This window comes from Pristiophorus japonicus, chromosome 9 (genome assembly GCF_044704955.1).
Source record: "Pristiophorus japonicus isolate sPriJap1 chromosome 9, sPriJap1.hap1, whole genome shotgun sequence".
Lineage (NCBI taxonomy): Eukaryota > Metazoa > Chordata > Chondrichthyes > Pristiophoridae > Pristiophorus > Pristiophorus japonicus.
The window spans coordinates 222,492,033-222,512,889 of NC_091985.1; the positions used below are offsets into that span (position 1 = coordinate 222,492,033).

Below are 20,857 nucleotides of genomic sequence, written 5' to 3' on the forward strand. Positions count from 1 at the left end.
CAATACAGAAGGTGGTCATTCGGCCCATCGCACCTGTCCGGTTCTATGATAGAGCTGTGCAGTTAGCCCCACTCCGCCCTGCTCTTACCCCATTGCCCTGCAAATCATTCCTTTTCAACTCTTTATCCAATTCCCTTTTGACGGTCATTATTGCATCTGCTTCCACCACCCTTCCAGGCAATGAATCCCCACGGCTCCAGGTTAGCCTGAGTGTTGCAAGTCGATGTCTGTGGTGGAATTTGACAGGATTTCTCCCTCCTCCTCCTCCAGCTCGTTCAATGCTCTGTGCCGACTCTCAGGGGACCTTATGGTGCTCTGCCTGGGACCCCACCACCATCCAGACAGAGGGATCGTACATTCAGCAATATGGCGAGCTTTCAAACTGGACCCGCAAACAGGTAACACCTCAGCAGCTCTCAGGGCTTCACCCAAACTGTACCTGCCCTGGGAGTGTTTGATGGGACAGTATAGAGAGAGATTTACTCAGTATCTAATCCGTGCTGTACCTGCCCTGCGACAAGTTTAATGGGACAGTGTAGAGAGAGATTTACTCTGTATATAACCCCGTGCTGTACCTGCCCTGGGACAAGTTTGATGGGACAGTGTAGAGAGAGATTTACTCTGTATATAACCCCGTGCTGTACCTGCCCTGGGACAAGTTTGATGGGACAGTGTAGAGGGTGCCATACTCTGTATGAGAAGGAAAGACTGTGGCTAACTAAGGAATAAGGGAAGGTATCAAATTGAAAACAAGGATGTACAATGTGGCTAAGACTAATAGGAGGCCAGAGGATTGGGAAACTTTTAAAAGCCAGCAAGGAACAACTTAAAAAAAAAAAAAATGAGAGAGAAGGAAAATAGATTATGAAAGTAAACTAGCAGGAAATATTAAAACAGAGTAAGATTTTCTACAGGTACATAAAAAGGAAGAGTGGCTAAAGTAAATGTTGGTCCCCTGGAGGATCAGACTGGGGAATTAATAATGGGGAACAGGGAAATGGCAGAGACGTTGAACAAATATTTTGTATCAGTCTTCACGGTAGAAGACACTTAAAAAGATCCCAATAGTGGATAATCAAGGGGCTATAGGGAAGGAGGAACTTAATACAATCACTATCACTAATGAAGTAGTACTCTGTAAAATAATGGGACTAAAGGCGGACAAGTCCCCTGGACCTGATGGCTTACATCCCAGGGTCTTAAAAGAAGTGGCTGCAGTGATAGTGGATGCATTGGTTGCAATCTACCAAAATTCCCTGGATTCTGGGGCAGTCCCATCAGATTGGAAAACCACAAATGTAACGCCCCTATTTAAAAAAGGAGGCAGACAAAAAGCAGGAAACTATAGACCAGTTAGCCTATCATCTGTTGTTGGGAAAATGCTGGAGTCCATTATTAAGGAAGCAGTAGCAGGAATTTGGAAAAGCATAATTCAATCAAGCAAAGTCAGTATGGTTTTGTGAAGGGGAAATCATGTTTGACAAATTTGCTGGAGTTCTTTGAGGATTTAAGGAGCAGGGTGGATAAGGGGGAACCAGTTGATGTGATATATTTGGATTTCCAGAAGGCATTTGATAAGGTGCCACATAAAAGGTTACTGCACAAGATAAAAGCTCATGGGATTGGGGGTAATAGATTAGCATGGAAGGACGATTGGCTAAATAATAGAAAACAGAGAGTCGGGATAAATGGGTCATTTTCTGGTTGGCAAACAGTGACTAGTGGAGTGCCATAGAGATCGATGCTGGGATCTCAACTATTTACAATCTATATTAATAACTTGGATGAAAGGACCGAGTGTAATGTTACCAAGTTTGCTGATGATACAAAGATGGGTGGGAAAGCAAATTGTGAGGAGGACACAAAAGATCTGCAATGGGATATAGACAGGCTAAGTGAGTGGACAAAAATTTGGCAGATGGAGTATAATGTGGGAAAGTATGAGGTTATCCACTTTGGCAGACAAAATAAAAAAGCAAATTATAATTTAAATGGAGAAAAATTGCAAAGTGCTGCAGTACAGAGGGATCTGGGTATTGGTGAGGCCACACCTAGAATACTGTGTACAGTTTTGGTCTCTGTATTTAAGGAAGGATACACTTCAGAGGCGTTCAGAGCTGGCTCACTAGATTGATTCCGGAGATAAGGGATGGGCTTATACTCATTGGAGTTCAGAAGAATGAGAGGTGATCTTATCGAAACATATAAGATAATGAGGGGGCTTGACAAGGTGGAGGCAGAGAGGATATTTCCACTCATAAGGGAAACTAAAACTAGGGGAGATAGTCTCAGAATAAGGGGCTGCCCATTTAAAACTGAGATGAGGAGAAATTTCTTCTGAGGGTTGTAAATCTATGGAATTCTCTGCCCCAGAGAGCTGTGGAGGCTGTGTCATTGAATATATTTAAGGTGGAGATAGATAGATTTTTGAGCGATAAGGCAATAAAGGGTAATGGGGAGCGGGCAAGGAAGTGGAGCTGAGTCCATGATCAGATCAGCTATGGTCTTATTGAATGGCGGAGCAGGTTCAAGGGGCTAAATGGCCTACTCCTGCTCCTATTTCTTATGTTCTGTATCGAACCCGTGCTGGGAGTATTTGATGGGACAGTGTAGAGGGAGCTTTACTCTGTATCTAACCCATGCTGTACCTGCCCTGGGAGCTTTACTCTATCTACCACGCTCTGTTGAGAATATTCCTGTTCACATTCTGTCCCCAGGTTCACTCTGATAGGGTGACAGCCGTGACTGAAACCAATGAACTCATTGTGACGACGTCGTACGACCAATCTGTGCGCCTGTGGGATCGCGTGTCCCTGAAACAGGTAAACTCTGCACATTCATCCATTTTCTCTCTCTCTCTCTTGGTCACATTCTCCACCTCTCTCTCTCATAATGCATATTCTCTGTCTCTTGCCTACAGGTGGGTCTCTTTACCTGCCAGGCACCCGTGCTGTGCCTTGAGGCGAATCCTGTCTCCCCCGGGGAGGGTGTCTGTGGGGACTCCTCAGGTAATGTCTACTTCTTGCGCTGGAATAGCCGCCCTGCCAAAGGTTAAACCAGCCCAGTCCCTGGAGCAGAGGAGCATCGCCAGGAGCAACATGACCGTCCTCCGCGACAATACAGTCCCGCCGGGGGAGGGGAGGGGAGAGGACTGGAGCCAACTGCGATTGGAATCATTAATGCATGTGTCCCGTTTACACACTGGGAGGGGAGTCTCTCCCTCAGGGCCCCCTTTTAACAAGGGTTCAACATTAACGTTTTCTGTTGATTTTCTGAATTCGAGGGCAGATTGCTTCCAAATACGGGAGAACATTTAACGGGTGGAGGATTTAGGACCTCTGAGTTTACACATCCTTCACAAACTCAGGCCTGAGGGTTAATTGAAATGCTGCCTATTTCTTTTTGAAGGTAAATAACTAAATGTTTCAATTGATACTTTGCTGATCTCACTGAAAGAGGAGCTCCCTCTAATCTCTCACATTGTGAATTTTGCTGATGCCTGAATCTCCTGCCCAGTGCGGTACGGAGCCCCAAAGGGAGTAGGAAGAGCCCAGGTTCCATCCCCCCCTCCCCCAGTCTGTGCTGAGTTAGCAGGTCCCTGCCGGGTGATGGGACAGGGGGCTACAATTGGTGGGGAGCGAGCAAGCTTACTCTGATTGCGAGAAACATGGATCAGACTAACTGCAGTGCAAGCATGATTGAATCTGTGTGCAGGATTAATCATCAAATAAAAGGAATGATAACACCCACGTATTGTCTGTGCTTCCAATCTGCCCCAACACCGCACTTCTCACCAGCTTCTTCTCTGCTCGTTCTCAAAACTTCCGTGCAGCTTTCTGTGAGGACTGAGCCCAGTGCATTCAGAAATCCCAATTCCAAATCCAGTCCTAGAATGTAGTCTAGATGGGGCAGTGGGGTCAGACACTGACCTTTCACCCTATGGGACCCGAGGTTAAACAGGCTATGTAATGGAACACCCCAATGTCTTCTTGAGCCCATTTGCAGTTTCATTACTCTTTGGCAAACCTCCTACTTATGTGTCATCACCAAATGTTCAGATTCTTCTCCCGACCCCCAAATCTGAATTGACTATAAAATACTGAGAACAAAGGGCCCAGCAATGACCCCTGGGATAACCACTTCTGATCCGACCCTCTGTTTCCTGTCCCTGACCAACTTTCTCCCCACACTTCCATTTCTTTCTAAACTGCCCACCTGAGGACGTTGGACATTCCCCGGGAACCTTCAGACTGTTGCTCACCATTTGCCTCATTTTACTTGAAGTCATCTATAGTCTCACCAAATAGTGTCGGAGCCTCCCGGCCTGAACACCCAGAGGTTTCCGGTTGGCCTCAAGGATTTTCCAGCAGATTTCTTCAAATCCAGTGCTGCTTTTCCTCAAAACTGCTGGAAGTTCTGGCGTGACTTTCCCTGTGGGGGAAAAAAATCACATCAGGTTAGGGGATGGAAGAATTAATGGGCCTTTTCCAGAACTAGATTTGAGTCTTAACTCTGTGCTAATACTCTTACCTAGAGGGTTATAAAGGATGTGGGTTCAAATCCCCACTCCAGAAACTTCAACCTATAATCCAGGCTAACACTCCCAGTATTGAGGGAGGGCTGCACTCCCGGAGGTGTGTCTTTTGGATTAGATTGTTAAACCGAGGCCGCATCTGCCCTCTCAGGTGGATGTAAAAATCCAATGGGCGCTATTGGAAAAAGAGTTGGGGAGTTATGCCCGGTGGCCAATACTTGTTGCTCAACTAAAACTGATGATCTAGTCATTTATCACACTGCTGTTTGTGGGATTATGCTGTGAAGAAATTGGCTGCTGAGTGTCCTAGAATAAAACAGTGGCCTCATTTATAAAGCCCCCACCCCCCGGACATTGGCTGTGAGGATAGGGAAGTACTGAGATGGTGAAAGGCCCTGGAGAAATGCAAGTTCCTCCTGCCACCCTGCCTATGAGGGACCACCAACCCCTCTAATCTCATTCTCTGTCTGTCTGTCCTCTTGCTGACCCCCAGGCTCGGAGACTCTCGGAAAATGCAGGGCCATTTTCAGAGGCCTCCAGGATCACAGTCCTGGGTCAGGGGTCATGGGCTGTACAACCTGGAGCTGTTTAACGCTGAGCAGAGGCTGCAGACAGCCTATGAACCCCGACCCTGAATCAATGGCAGAAACATACCGACATGTTATGACAGGCGGAAAGCACTGTGGCGTCATCTGCTGCAGGGTAAAGCAGCATCGGCCATGGTTTGTGTGACATACAATTAAAAACAGAAAATGCTGGAAATACTCAGCAGGTCATCGACCTGAACCGTTAACTGTTTCTCTCTCTCTAGAGACGCTGTCTGATCGACTGAGTATTCCAGCATTTTGTTTTTATTTCAGATTTCCAGCATCTGTAGTATTTTGATTTTGTATGTGTGCAACATGCAGTCGGCATTGTTGGTGTGACATAACCCGCTGTGAATGTCTGCCATTTCTTTAAATCAAACAGCTCAATTAAAGGAAAGGTAACTTCAGTTTCCATCCAAATAATCGCCTGATCTTAATCGATAAAAGTGACAGTTTGGCGTATAGGATCTCATCCAATATAAAGTGAGACAGGGCCTAGTGCAGTAATAATGGTGATAGGATCTTGTGGAATTTAAACAGACATGGTCTGGTGCAGTAATAACTGAGATAGGGCCTCATGTAATATAAATAGACATGGTCTAGTGCTGCAATAATGGATACAGGGCACAATACAATATCAACAAAGACATGATCTAGTACAGTAATAACAGACAGGGCCTTGTGTAACATAAACATTGACACTTACACTGAGACGCCAAATCCAGGGACCACTTACACTGAGACGCCAAATCCAGGGACCACTTACACTGAGACACCAAATCCAGGGACCACTTACACCTGAGACAACAAATCCAGGGACCACTTACACTGAGACGCCAAATCCAGGGACCAATTATGTCATGTATTCAACTGTCATTGTAACCCATGTATAAACTGACCTAAGTTCTACACCGTGAGAACACTGACCACTAGGTGGTGAACTTGTGGAAGACACTCATAACCTGGACTTTCAGGTATAAAAGGGGAAGCTCCACCCACCTTCTGCACTTCACTGCTGGCTAATAAATGTTACTGGTCAGAGTGACCTTTTCTCAAGTATGGGCCTCGTGTGCATTTATACTGTATAGTAAGGACATATCATTGGCGACGAGAAACTGGGATTTAAATCATGCGAGCATGGCCACTAGCAGCACAGACGAGAGGTACTGTGTTGGTGATGATTGGAATGATTTTATTGAGACTATAGCAAAGTTTTGTCACTAAGGAATGGTTGGGACAGGATTCGGCCAACAAACGCAGGGCTCATCTGATGGTTTGTGGATCCAGGATGTACTCCCTGATGGAAGGACCTTCTAACGCCAGAGAAACCGTCGGATAAGACTTTTGAAGAGCTCAGTAAGTTGATCGGGGAACACTTTAAACCAGCGAGCAGCATGCACATGGCGAGACACCGGTTTTACATGCACCGGCGGCGAGAAGGGCAAAGCGTTCCAGACTTCGTGGCAGACCTCCGGCGACTGGCGAGACTATGTAAATTCCCAGATGCATGCAGAGGGGAGATGCTGCAAGACTTTTTTTATTGAGGGCATCGGGCACGCTGGGGTTTTCAGGAAACTGATTGAGACCAAAGACTTGACCCTGGAAACGGTGGCTTTGATGGCCCAGACAGTTATCTCAGGAGAGGAAGAGACCAGAATGATGTTTGACAAAAATCTTGGCTTAAATGCAGAAAATGGACAGGGAGTCAACACTGTTAATGCGGCACACAGTTCTCAAGGCAGACAGGGGCAATTGGACATGCCCGAGCATGTAGTCGAACCCAAAGGGGGAATTCAACAGACACAATGGCTAGCTGAATGGCGATTCATGCCATTGCAAGCGACAATGGGGCCATCAACACCTGTCAATGGTGCGCTTAAGGACAGTTACAGAGACAGTCAGACGATCGACTGGTAATGGACCTTTTGTTTCCAACAATGGCTCATATTGGAGGTGTGGAGGTAAACACCCAGCCAGAGATTGCAGGTATCAGCAATATACCTGCAGAAATTGCAATGTCAGCGGTCACTTGGCACGTATGTGCAGGAAGCCTGCAGCCAGGTTGATGTATGAGGAGGACGTGTCCGATGTAAGCCCTACGAGGCCAAATGAACACTGGGGGAAATCGCTAGAAGTTGAAGTTCAGTGAGTTCATGTGGAGCACAAATACAGTTCATACACCAGGACGCCACCGATAATGATAGTGCACCTCAATGGCATCCCAGTATCAATGGAGCTAGACACGGGGACCAGCCAGTCCCTGATTATCAAACAGTTCACCAAGTTGTGGGCGTCCAAGGCCAGGAGGCCAAAATTATTGCCGATTGATGCACAGCTACGGACATATACAAAGATGATCATTCCGGTGCTAGGCAGCGCCACAGTAGTCGTGACCCACAAAGATTCAGAGAACAGATTGTCCCGGGGGATGGTCCCGCACTACTGGGGAGGAGTTGGCTTGCTGTCATGAACTGGAAATGGGGCGATGTAATTGCAATTTCTTCTGTGGAGGAAATATCATGCTCCCAGGTCCTGGACAAATTTGACTCATTCTTTCAACCTGGCATTGGCACTTTCATGGGACCAAGGTAATGATTCAGATAAACCTGGACGCTAGGCCAGTACACCACAAGGCCAGAGCGGTGCCGTACGTGATGCGGGAAAAGATAGAAGGCGAATTGGACCACCTGCTGAGGGAAGGCATCATCTCGCCAGTCGAATTTAGTGACTGGGCGAGCCCGATTGTGCCGGTGCTTAAGTCGGATGGGTCGGTCAGGATTTGTGGTGATTATAAGGCCACCATCAATCGTGTGTCACTCCAAGACCAGTACCATCTACCGAGAGCGGAGGACCTCTTTGCGACGCTATCCGGTGGCAAACCTTTTTCAAAATTGGGCCTGACCTCAGCTTACATGACCCAGGAGCTGGCGAGTGAGTCAAAGAAGCTGACCACCATCACGACACACAAGTGGTTGTTTGAGTACAACAGATGTCTGTTCAGGATTCGCTCAGCCGCCGCAATCTTTCAATGAAATATGGAAAGCCTCCTCAAGTCGATTCCAAGGACGGTGGTTTTTCAAGAAGACATCCTCATCATGGATTGCGATACTGAAGAACGCCACCACAACCTGGAGAAGGTGCTACACAGACTGGACCGGGTAGGGCTGTGACTGAAAAAGGCGAAGTGCATCTTCCTAGCTCCAGAGGTAGAATTCCTGGGGATGAGGGTAGCAGCTGACGGGATCCAGAGAGCACCCAGACCCTGTAACACGACTGAGCTACGTTCTTTCCTGGGGCTCCTGAACTATTTTGGTAACTTTCTTCCGAAATTGAGCATGCTGTTAGAGCCCCTACACATGCTCCTACACAAAGGTCGCGAATGGGTATGGGGGGACAGCCAGGAAAGGGCTTTTGATAGAGCACGCAATTTGTTATGCTCCAACAATCTGTTAACGCTATATGACCGACGTAAGAAACTTGTTTTAATGTGCGATGTGTTGTCCTATGGGGTCTGGTGTGTGTTGCAGCATGTTAATGCCACGGGTCAGTTACAGCCAGTAACTTATGCCTCCAGAAGTCTGTCCCAGGCAGAAAGGAGCTATGGGATGCAAGAAAAGGAAGTGCTTGCATGTGTATATGCAATAAGAAAAAATGCACCAGTACCTGTTTGGCAGGAAATTTGAGCTAGAGACAAATCACAAACCCCCAACGTCCCTTTTGGCCGACAACAAGGCCATAAATGCAAATGCATCGGCCCGCATACAGAGGTGACCATAAGAACATGAGTAGGCCATCTAGCCCCTTGAGCCTGCTCCGCCATTCAACAAGATCATGGCTGATCTGGCCGTGGACTCGGCTCCACTTACCCGCCCGCTCCTCATAACCAATAAGGGAATTAAGGGTTAAAAATCTATCTATCTGTGATTTGAATACATTCAATGAGCTAGCCTCAACTGCTTCCTTGGGCAGTGAATTCCACAGATTCACAACCCTCTGGGAGAAGAAATTCCTTCTCAACTCGGTTTTAAATTGGCTCCCCCGTATTTTGAGGCTGTGCCCTCTAGTTCTAGTCTCCCCGACCAGTCGAAACAACACCTCTGCCTCTATCTTGTCTATCCCTTTCATTATTTTAACTGTTTCTATAAGATCACCCCTCATCCTTCTGAACTCCAACGAGTAAAGACCCAGTCTACTCAATCTATCATCATAAGGTAACCCCCTCATCTCTGGAATCAGCCTAGTGAATCGTCTCTGTACCCCCTCCAAAGCTAGTACATCCTTCCTTAAGTAAGGTGACCAAAACTGCACGCAGTACTCCAGGTGCGGCCTCACCAATACCCTATACAGTTGCAGAAGGACCTCCCTGCTTTTGTACTCCATCCCTCTCACAATGAAGGCCAACATTCCATTTGCCTTTCTGATTACCTGCTGCAGCTGCAAACTAACTTTTTGGGATTCATGCACAAGGACCCCTAGGTCCCTCTGCACCGCAGCATGTTGTAATTTCTCCCCATTCAAATAATATTCCCTTTTACTTTTTTTTCCCAAGGTGGATGACCTCACACTTTCCGACATTGTATTCCATCTGCCAAACCTTAGCCCATTCGCTTAACCTATCTAAATCTCTTTGCAGCCTCTCTGTGTCCTCTACACAACCCGCTTTCCCACTAATCTTTGTGTCATCTGCAAATTTTGTTATACTACACTCTGTCCCCTCTTCCAGGTCATCTATGTATATTGTAAACAGTTGTGGTCCCAGCACCAATCCCTGTGGCACACCACTAACCACCGATTTCCAACCCGAAAAGGACCCATTTATCCTGACTCTCTGCTTTCTGTTAGCCAGCCAATTTTCTATCCATGCTAATACATTTCCACTGACTGCGTACCTTTATCTTCTGCAGTAATCTTTTGTGTGGCACCTTATCGAATGCCTTTTGAAAATCTAACTACACCACATCCATCGGTACACCTCTATCCACCATGCTCGTTATATCCTCAAAGAATTCCAGTAAATTAGTTAAACATGATTTCCCCTTCATGAATCCATTCTGTGTCTGCTTGATTGCACTATTCCTATCTAGATGTCCCGCTATTTCTTCCTTAATATTTTCAAGCATTTTCCCCACTACAGATGTTAAACTAACCGGCCTATAGTTACCTGCCTTTTGTCTGCCCCCACTCATGTTAGCCGCCTATGACTATACAATTCGCCACAGACAGGGCACTGAAAACTGCACTCAGCAGGTTCCCACTCGCCACCACTAAGGGGGAAACCAAGCATGCTGCTGAGATGGTCATGGCTGTTGAAGCTTTCGAAAGCGAAGGCTCACCCGTGACAGCCCGTCAGATCAAAGTCTGGACAAATAGAGACCCACTACTGTCTTTCGTCAAGAAATGTGTCCTAAATGGGGACTGGGCAGCCATGTATGGGGCATGCCCTGAGGAGTTCAAACCATTTCACAGGCACAAGGATGAACTCTCGATTCAGGCTGATAGCCTACTGTGGGGAAACCGAGTAGTCATGCCCCAGATGGGCAGAGAGATGTTCATCAGAGAACTCCACAATGAGCACCCGGGCATTGTCATGATGAAGGTCATTGCCAGGAATAGATGTAGACCTGGAACTTTGTGTTCGCAGGTGCAACACGTGTGCCCAGCTGGGGAATGCACCCAGGGAAGCTCCCGTTAGCCCCTGGTCCTGACCCGCCAAGCTATGGTCACGCATCCATGTGGACTACACAGGTCCTTTCATGGGAAAAATGTTTTTGGTTGTCATAGACACCTACTCCAAATGGATCGAGTGTGACATTCTCAATTCAAGCACATCCTCTGCCACGGTAGAACGTCTACGGGCAATATTCACTGCCCATGGTCTACTGGACGTCTTGGTCAGCGACAATGGCCTGTGCTTTACAAGCATTGAATTCCAGGACGTCATGACAGGAAATGGTATCAACCGTGTCAGAACAGCATCGTTCAAGCCGGTCTCAAACGGCCAGGCAGAACGAGCAGTGCAGATAATCAAACCAGGGGATGCTCAGAATCCAAGGGGGTTCCCTACAAAGCCGCTTATCACGCCTCCTGTTGGCCAATAGATCCCGATCACACTCGCACACAGGGGTCCCACCCACAGAGCTGCTAATGAAAAGGATGCTCAAAAGCAGATTATCCCTTATACACCCCACCATGAAAGAAATTGTTGAGAGCAGGCACCAGTCACAATGTGACTATCATGAAGGGAATGCGAGGGCACGATGTATTGATGTCAATGACCCTATCTTTGTCCTCAACTACGCTGCAGGGCCTAAATGGCTCGCAGGCACTGTGATTGCCAAAGAGGGGAATAGGATTCTGGTATTTAAACTTGCCAATGGACAAATCTGCTGCAAACACGTGGATCAAACAAAAAGGAGGTTCAGCAACCCCATAGAAGAAGCAGAGGAACAACACTATATGTAGAGTTCACTCCTCCACAGGTGACCGAACCCCGGAACCAAGCGGAGGAGAGCCCAGTCACTGTGGGCAGTACGCTCAGGCCTGAGGCACCGCGAACAGCAGACACTCAGGCCAGCGCCCAACAACTGGAGCCCCAACTCGGGCGCTCTACAAGGGAGCGTAAACCACCAGAGACTTAACCTGTGATCCCAATAAGACTTTTGGGGAGGGGGAGGGGGGAGGTGATGTCATGTATTCAACTGTCATTGTAACCCATATATAAACTGACCTAAGTTGTACACTGAGAACATTGACCACTAGGTGGTGAACTTATGGGAGACACTCCTAACCTGGACTTTCAGATATAAAAGGGGAAGCTCCAACCACCTTCTTCATTTAAGTGCTGGCTAATAAAGGTTACTGGTCACAGAGTGACCTTCTCTCAAGTATGGGCCTCATGTGCATTTACACTGTTTAGTAAGGACATATCATCTTACATAGAGATATACATGGAAATCAGAGAGCCTCAGTGTGGGGAATGGCCATGGTGGTGGATCCAGCTCTAGTGAGGGTGAAAGGTGGGTAATGGATGAAGAAATGGGGACTGGTGGTGCCTGCTGGAAGATTGTCATCAGAAGCCCTTTTCAAACAGACTGATGATTGGATGTAACCAGCGCACCTGGATCCGCCTATTCTTGTCCCAAAATCCCAAATTATCCCTGATATCTTTTTCTGTGGGAAATGTAGAGAAATGAAAGAAGGGAGAAAATCGACGAGAAAAAAGATTCCTGGAATGACCAATTCATGCGGCTGCTTTCTGAATCATCTGCATGAGTTTACAAAACATGAAATGAAAAAGGAAGCATCTAGTAATAAATCTATGGAATTCCTGCCCCACAGAGCAATGGAGGCTGGGTCATTAAGTATATTTAAGGCAGAGATAGACAGATTTTTGAGCGATAAGGGAGTAAAGGCTTATGGGGAGCGGGCAGGGAGGTGGAGCTGAGTCCATGATCAGATCAGCCATGAAACATAGAAAATAGGTGCAGGAGTAGGCCATTCGGTCCTTCGAGCCTGCACCACCATTCAATAAGATCTTGGCTGATCATTCCCTCAGTACCCCTTTCCTGCTTTCTCTCCATACCCCTTGATCTCTTCAGCCATAAGGGCCATATCCAACTCCCTCTTGAATATATCCAATGAACTGGCATCAACAACTCTCTGCGGCAGGGAATTCCACAGGTTAACAGCTCTCTGAATGAAGAAGTTTCTCCTTATCTCAGTCATAAATGGCCTACCCCTTATCCTAAGACTGTGTCCCCTGATTCTCGACTTTCCCAACATCATGAACATTCCTCCCGCTTCTAACCTGTCCAGTCCTATCAGAATCTTATACGTTTCTATGAGATCCCCTCTCATCCTTCTAAACTCCAGTGTATAAAGGCCCAGTTGATCCAGTCTCTCCTCATATGTCAGTCCAACCATCCCTGGAATCAGTCTGGTCAACCTTCGCTGCACTCCCTCAATAGCAAGAACGTCCTTCCTCAGATTAGGAGAGCAAAACTAAACACAATATTTCAGCTGAGGTCTCACCAAGGCCCTGTACAACTGCAGTAAGACCTCCCTGCTCCTATACTCAAATCCACTAGCTATGAAGGCCAACATACCATTTGCCTTCTTCAACGCCTGCTGTACCTGCATGCCAACTTTCAATGACTGATGAGCCATGACACCCAGGTCTCGTTACACCTCCTTTTCCTAATCTGCTGCCATTCAGATAATATTTTGCCTTCGCGTTTTTGCCCCCAAAGTGGATAACCTTACATTTATCCAAATTATACTGCATCTGCCTTGCATTTGCCCACTCACCTAACCTGTCCAAGTCACCCTGCAGCCTCTTAGCATCCTCCTCATGGCTCACACCGCCACCCAGTTTAGTGTCATCTGCAAACTTGGAGATATTGCACTCAATTCCTTCATCTAAATCATTAATGCATATTGTAAAGAGCTGGGGTCCCAGCACTGAGTCCTGTGGCATTCTGGAAAGAACCTGTTTATCCCGACTCTCTGCTTCCTGTCTGCCAACCAGTTCTCTATCCATGTCAGTACATTGCCCCCAATACCATTTGCTTTGATTTTGCACACTAATCTCTTGTGTGGGACCTTGTCAAAAGCTTTTTGAAAGTCCAAATACGCCACATCCACTGGTTCTCCTTGTCCACTCTGCTAGCTACCTCCTCATAAAATTCCAGAAGATTCGTCAAGAATGATTTCCCTTTCATAAATCCATGCTGACTTGGATCGATCCTGTCACTACTTTACAAATGTGCTGCTATTTCGTCCTTAATTATTGATTCCAACATTTTCCCCACTACTGAAGTCAGGCTAACCGGTCTATAATTACCCGTTTTTTCTCTCGCTCTTGTTTTAAAAAGTGGTGTTACATTAGCTACCCTCCAGTCCATGGGAACTGATCCAGAGTCGATAGACTGTTGGAAAATGATCACCAATGCATCCACTATTTCTGGGCCGCTTCCTTAAGTACTCTAGGATGCTGACTATCAGGCCCCGGGAACTTATCGGCCTTCAATCCCATAAATTTCCCTAACACAATTTCCTGTCTAATAAGGATATCCTTCAGTTCCTCCTTCTCACTCGACCCTCGGTCCCCTAGTACATCCGGAAGGTTATTTGTGTCTTCCTTCGTGAAGACAGAACCAAAGTATTTGTTCAATTGGTCTGCCATTTCTTTGTTCCCCATTATAAATTCACCTGAATCCGACTGCAAGGGACCTACGTTTGTCTTCACTAATCTTTTTCTCTTCACATATCTATAGAAGCTTTTTCAGTCAGTTTTTATGTTCCCGGCAAGCTTCCTCTCATACGCTATTTTCCCCCTCTTAATTTTAACCCTTAGTTCTCCTCTGTTGAATTCTAAATTTTTCCCAGTCCTCAGATTTGCTGATTTTTCTGGCCAATTTATATGCCTCTTCCTTGGATTTAACACTATTCTTAATTTCCCTTGTTAGCCATGTTTGAGCCACCTTCCCTGTTTTATTTTTACTCCAGACAGGGATGTACAATTGCTGAAGTACATTGATGTGATCTTTAAATGTTTGCCATTGCCTATCCACTGTCAACCCTTTAAGTATCATTTGCCAGTCTATTCTAGCCAATTCATGCCTCATTCCGTCAAAGTTACCTTTCCTTAAGTTCAGGACCCTAGTCTCGGAATTAACTGTGTCACTCTCTATCTTAATAAAGAATTCTACCATATTATGATCACTCTTCCCCAAGGGGCCTCGCACAACAAGACTGCCAATTAGTCCCTTCTCATTACACATCACCCAGTGTAGGATGGCCAGCTCCCTAATTGGTTCCTCGACAAATTGGTCTAGAAAACCATCCCTAATGCACTCCAGGAAATCCTCCTCCACTGCATTGCTACCAGTTTGGTTTGTCCAATCAATATGTAGATTAAAGTCGCCCATGATAACTGCTGTACCTTTATTGCACACATCCCTTATTTCGTGTTTGATGCTGTCCCCAACCTCACTACAACTGTTTGGTGGTCTGTACACAGCTCCCACTAACGTTTTCTGCCCCTTGGTATTCTGAAGCTCCACACATACCGATTCCACATCATCCAAGCTAATGTCTTTCCTTACTATTGCATTAATTTCCTCTTTACCAGTAACGCCACCCCGCCTCCTTTTCCTTTCTGTCTATCCTTCCTAAATGTTGAATACCGCTGGATGTTGAGTTCCCTGCCTTGGTCACCCTGGAGCCAATTACATCATATACGTTAACTGCTATCGCGCAGTTAATTCGTCCACCTTATTCCAAATACTCCTCGCATTGAGGCACAGGACCTTCAGGCTTGCCTTTTTAAGCACACTTTGCCCCTTTAGAATTTTGCTGTAATGTGGCCCTTTTTGCTTTTTACCTTGGGTTTCTCTGCCCTCCACTTTTACTATTCTCCTTTCTATCTTTTGCTTCTGCCTCTATTTTATTTCCCTCTGTCTCCCTGCAGAGGTTCCCATCCCCCTGCCATATTAGTTTAACTCCTCCCCAAGAGTACGAGCAAACACTCCCCATAGGACATTGGTTCAGGTCCTGCCCAGGTGACGACCATCCGGTTTGTGCTGGTCCCACCTCCCCCAGAACCGGTTCCAATGTCCCAGGAATTTGAATCCCTCCCTTCTGCACCACTCCTCAAGCCACGTATTCATCTAAGCTATCCTGCAATTCCTTCTCTGATTAGCACGTGGCACTGGAGCAATCATGAGATTAGTACTTTTGAGGTCCTACTTTTTAATTTAGCTCCTAGCTCGCTAAATTCGTCTCGTTGGACCTCATCCTGTTTTTTACCTATATCGTTGATACCTATATCCACCACGAAAATTGGCTGTTCACCCTCCCTTTTCAGAATGTCCTGCACCCGCTCCGAGACATCCTTGACCCTTGCACCAGGGAGGCAACATACCATCCTGGAGTCTCGGTTGTTGCCGCAGAAACGCATATCTATTCCCCTTACAATTGAATCCCCTATCACCATAGCTCTCCCATTCTTTTTGCTGCCTTCCTGTGCAGCAGAGCCACCCACGGTGCCATGAACTTGGCTGCTGCTGCTCTCCCCTGATGAGTCATCCCCCCAACAGTACCCAAAGCGGTGTATCTGTTCTGCAGGGGGATGACCACAGGGGACCCCTGCACTACCTTCCTTGCACTACTCTTCCTGTTGGTCACTCATTCCCTATCTGGCTGTGTACCCTTTACCTGCGGTAAGACCAACTCGCTACACGTGCTATTCATGTCATTCTTAGCATCGTGGATGCTCCAGAGTAAATCTACCCGCAGCTCCAGTGCCGCAATGTGGTCTGTCAGGAGCTGCAGGCGGATACACTTCCCGCACACGTAGTCGTCAGGGACACCAGAAGCATCCCTGACTTCCTACATAGTACAGGAGGAGCATAATACGTGTCCAAGCTCTCCTGCAATGACTTAACCCTTAGATAAACTTAAATTAGCAACAACAATACTAAAAGGCTATTTACTGATAAAGAAAAAGAAAAAGAAAAACTTTTTACCAATCACTTACCCCCTTTGGCTGTGACATCACCTTTCGATTTCTTTCTACTTTTTTGCCTCCCTGCTGCAGCTGCACCAGCTGGCCTCCTCTCCGACGTCCCGCTCGAACTCCCGCCGACTGATGGGCCTTTTGTCGGCCTCCCTGGACACCCGCTGTGCCTCCTCTCCAATGTCCCGCTCGAACTCCCGCCAACTGATGGACCTTTTGTAGGCCTCGTTGGACACCCGCTCCGCCTCCTCTCCTTATTAAATGATCTTATTAAATGGCGGAGCAGGCTCGAGGGACCAGGTGGCCTACTCCTCCTATTTCTTATGTTCTTAGTGTCACTAGCATTGTCAAAAGTGGATTCTATCCCTAACCCCTAATCCTAACCCCAAACCGATAACCCCTAATCCTAACCCCAAACCGATAACCCCTAATCCTAACCCCAAACTGATAACCCCTAATCCTAACCCCAACCCCAAACTGATAACCCCTAATCCTAACCCCAAACCGATAACCCCTAATCCTAACCCCAAACCGATAACCCCTAATCCTAACCCCAAACTGATAACCTCTAATCCTAACCCCAAACCGATAACCCCTAATCCTAACCCCAAACTGATAACCCCTAATCCTAACCCCAAACTGATAACCTCTAATCCTAACTCCAAACCGATAACCCCTAATCCTAACCGCAAACTGATAACCTCTAATCCTAACCCCAAACTGATAACCCCTAATCCTAACCCCAAACTGATAACCCCTAATCCTAACCCCAAACTGATAACCCCTAATCCTAACCCCAAACTGATAACCCCTAATCCTAACCCCAAACTGATAACCTCTAATCCTAACCCCAAACCGATAACCCCTAATCCTAACCGCAAACTGATAACCTCTAATCCTAACCCCAAACTGATAACCCCTAATCCTAACCCCAAACTGATAACCTCTAATCCTAACCCCAAACCGATAACCCCTAATCCTAACCGCAAACTGATAACCTCTAATCCTAACCTCAAACCAATAACCCCTAATCCTAACCCCAAACCGATAACCCCTAATCCTAACCGCAAACTGATAACCTCTAATCCTAACCCCAAACTGATAACTCAAGCAAGTTTGTAAGATGCAAACTTGTTTTCAAGAAGCCATCTTCAGTATCTCTAATGGGCTTCTCCCTTTCCCTTTCCCTTTCCATTTCCTTTTCCTTTTCCTGGTACAGCATGGGTCAGATACAGAGTAAAGCTCCCTCTACACTGTCCCACCAAACACTGACACGGCAGGTACAGCACGGGTTAGATACAGAGTAAAGCTCCCTCTACACTGTCATCAAACACTCCCAGAGCAGGTACAGCACGGGTTAGATACAGAGTAAAGCTCCCTCTGCACTGTCCCATCAAACACTCCCAGGGCAGGTACATCACGGGGTTAGACACAGAGTAAGGCTCCCTCTACATGCTCCGCCCCTTCTGCCGCTAAAACCCTCCAGGCTTTTGTCACTTCCTGGCGGGACTGATCTAATGCTGTCCTGTCCCAATTCCCATCTTGCTCCCTCCATAAACTTAAACTCACCCAAACTCTGCTGCATATAACCTAACTCGCACCAAGTCCCTTTCACACGTCACCCCTTGCTTGTTAAACTGCATTGGCTCTCTGTCCAGCAACGTCTCGATTTTAAAATTCTCATTTTCTTGTTCAAATCCCTCCATGTGGTCGCCCCTGCCCTATCCATGAAAAGTCCTCGAGTCCTATAATCCTCCCAGAACTAGGTCCCTTGCTTTTTGTGGTATATATCAATTATTTAGATTTGAATGTCGGGGGTAAGATTAAGATTTCAGGTGATACAAAAATTGGCCGTGCAGTTATAAAGAAGAAGAAAGCTTCAGAATGCAGGAAGATAGCAAGGGACTGATCTGGTGGGCAGAACAGTGGCAAATGGAATTCAATCCAGAGGGAGGGCTAACAAGGCAAGGGAATACACATGAAATGGTAGGATACTGAGAAGTGTAGAGGAACAAAGGGACCTTTGAGTGCATGTCCACAGATCCCTACAAATAGCAGACTATGTGGATAAGGTGGTTAAAAGGCATATGGGATACTTGATTTTATTAGCCGAGGCATAGAATATAAGAGCTTGAACAGTATGAAACATTACTTAGGCCACAGCTAGAGTACTTCATGCAGTTCTGGTCACCACATTACAAGAAAAATGTGATTGCACCAGAGTGGGTACAGAAGAGATTTACGAGGATGTTGCTGGGACTGGAGAATCTTAGCGATGAGGAAAGATTGGATAAGTTGGGTCTGTTTTCTTTGGAACAGAGGAGGCTGACGGGAGACCTAATTGATGGAGTATAAAATTTTGAGGGGCCTAGATGGAGTTGATATGATGAACCGATTTCCTTTAGCAGATGGGTCAACAACCAGGGGGCATAGATTTAAAGTAATTGGTAGGAGGTTTAGCAGGGATTTGTGGGCAAATAATTTCACTCAGAAGATGGTAGGGGTCTGGAACTCATTGCATGAAACGGTGGTGGAGGCAGAAACTCTGACCACATTTAAAAAATACTTGGATATGCACTTGAAATGTCATAACCTACAGGCCTATGGACCAAGAGCAGGAAAGTGGGACTAGGTTGGATAGCTCTTTGTCAGCCAGCATGGACACGATGGGCCGAATGGCCTCCTTCCGTGCTGTAAATTTCTATGATTTTATGAATTCTGCATTGCTGATTCTCTGGACTCTTGTCCATCCTCCACCTCATCATTGGCGGTTGTCCCTTTACTTGTCTGGGCCCTAATCTCTGGTATTCCCTTCCTAAACCTCTCCATTTCACTCGTCCTTTAAGACCATCCTTAGAACCTATCTCTGACCACACTTTTGGGAACTTGTACTCATCTCTCCTTTGGCTCAGTATATTGTTTTGGCTAATTATGTGAAGCGACTTGGGGTGATTTACTAAGTTAACGGCGCTATATAAATGAACGTGGTAGTTGTTGTAATGAGCAGTCCCTCCTGGCCAATCCCCTCTCCACATGTATCTAGATGGTCCGGTACATTTATAAAGATCAGGTGGGTTTAGCTGCAGTGATCCATCTATGTTATTGCTCAGACCCTCCTGGTCAGTCTCCCACATGTATCTAGGTGGTTCGATCCATTTACACCGATCAGGCTGTACTGAATCCATTAGTGGTACTGAACCGCTGATCATCGCAGTCCAATGGTGCAGCACAGGAAAGGAATCAAACCGTGATTCACAACATGTTCATCTGTAAATAGCTCAATGACTGTTCTGAACTAACGGGCCCTCAACTGCTCCCCGCGGAATTCACCGTGTCAGGCCGGACTCGGTCTGTGCTGGAGAGAAGTCAGGATGTGGTGGCTCCGAAAGGGGTTGCGGTAATGGTAAAAACAAGAGCGAGGGATGTGAGGCATCGCTTTAATATCCCACAGTGCAGATTATCTGCCTTGTTGGGAGAGAATAAACAACTGATTGACCGCCGGAGCGATGAGAGCCCTGACCACAAACGGGAGCGTGATGGGAAGGATGCAGAGGTGGAGAATATTTCCCCTTTGGATGGTGCCAGCTCCAGCTCGTGGGGTTATGCTGAATATTCGACTGTCCTGTAAAAAGAGCGCATGCCCTTCAGCTGCCAGGACGAAAGAATGAGTTGACATCGAAATTCCGCCTGGGAGTTAAAAAACCGTCAGCTCCAGTTTTATTGGTCAATTACATGTCGTGATGCAACGTGCCCAATTCATTCACGAGAACCTAGTCCAATGTTCAGTGAATCCATAAAACTCAGAACGAACCATTGTGTGCTTTCCGGCAATCCAAACATTACAATAAAATAGGCATTGAGTCGGCGGCAGTCGGGTTGGGAGGATGTGGTGAGCAGACGAAAGAAAGGCTCTCAACCAGCAATCGTACATTATACAGCGGGCCAGGAGAGGGCGCCAGAGAGCCGTGCCGGCTCGAGGCAGATTCAGAGACCCACCGGTGGGGAAAGACCAATCTTACAATACACAGCGGGCCAGGGGAGGGCGCCAGAGAGCCGCGCTGGCCCGAGGCAGGTACAGTGACGCAGCGGTGGGGAAAGAGCCCGAATGCGGTTGAGTCCCTACCAGCAGATGGCGGCAGAGAGCCTCGCCTGCCACAAGTGCAGTGGCCCAGCGGCAGGGAAAGGCCCTGAGGGCGGATCAACCCTTATCGGGCCTGG

General features: G+C 46.9%; 1 protein-coding gene and 1 pseudogene across 1 annotated transcript in view; one reads left to right on the top strand and one right to left on the bottom strand.

Annotated features, from left to right (window-relative positions):
• The window catches only part of LOC139272895 (telomerase protein component 1-like), a 76,980-nt gene extending 73,231 nt beyond the window's left edge, over positions 1-3,749 (top strand). Inside the window, exons 33-35 of the mRNA XM_070888997.1 lie at positions 271-398; positions 2,718-2,822; positions 2,921-3,749. Of these exons, the coding sequence (XP_070745098.1) occupies positions 271-398; positions 2,718-2,822; positions 2,921-3,055 (368 nt within the window). The 3' untranslated portion in view covers positions 3,056-3,749. The remainder of the gene's footprint in view (positions 1-270; positions 399-2,717; positions 2,823-2,920) is intronic.
• Positions 1-20,857, bottom strand: part of LOC139274159 (zinc finger protein 850-like) — a 360,216-nt pseudogene that overhangs the window by 253,331 nt on the left and 86,028 nt on the right.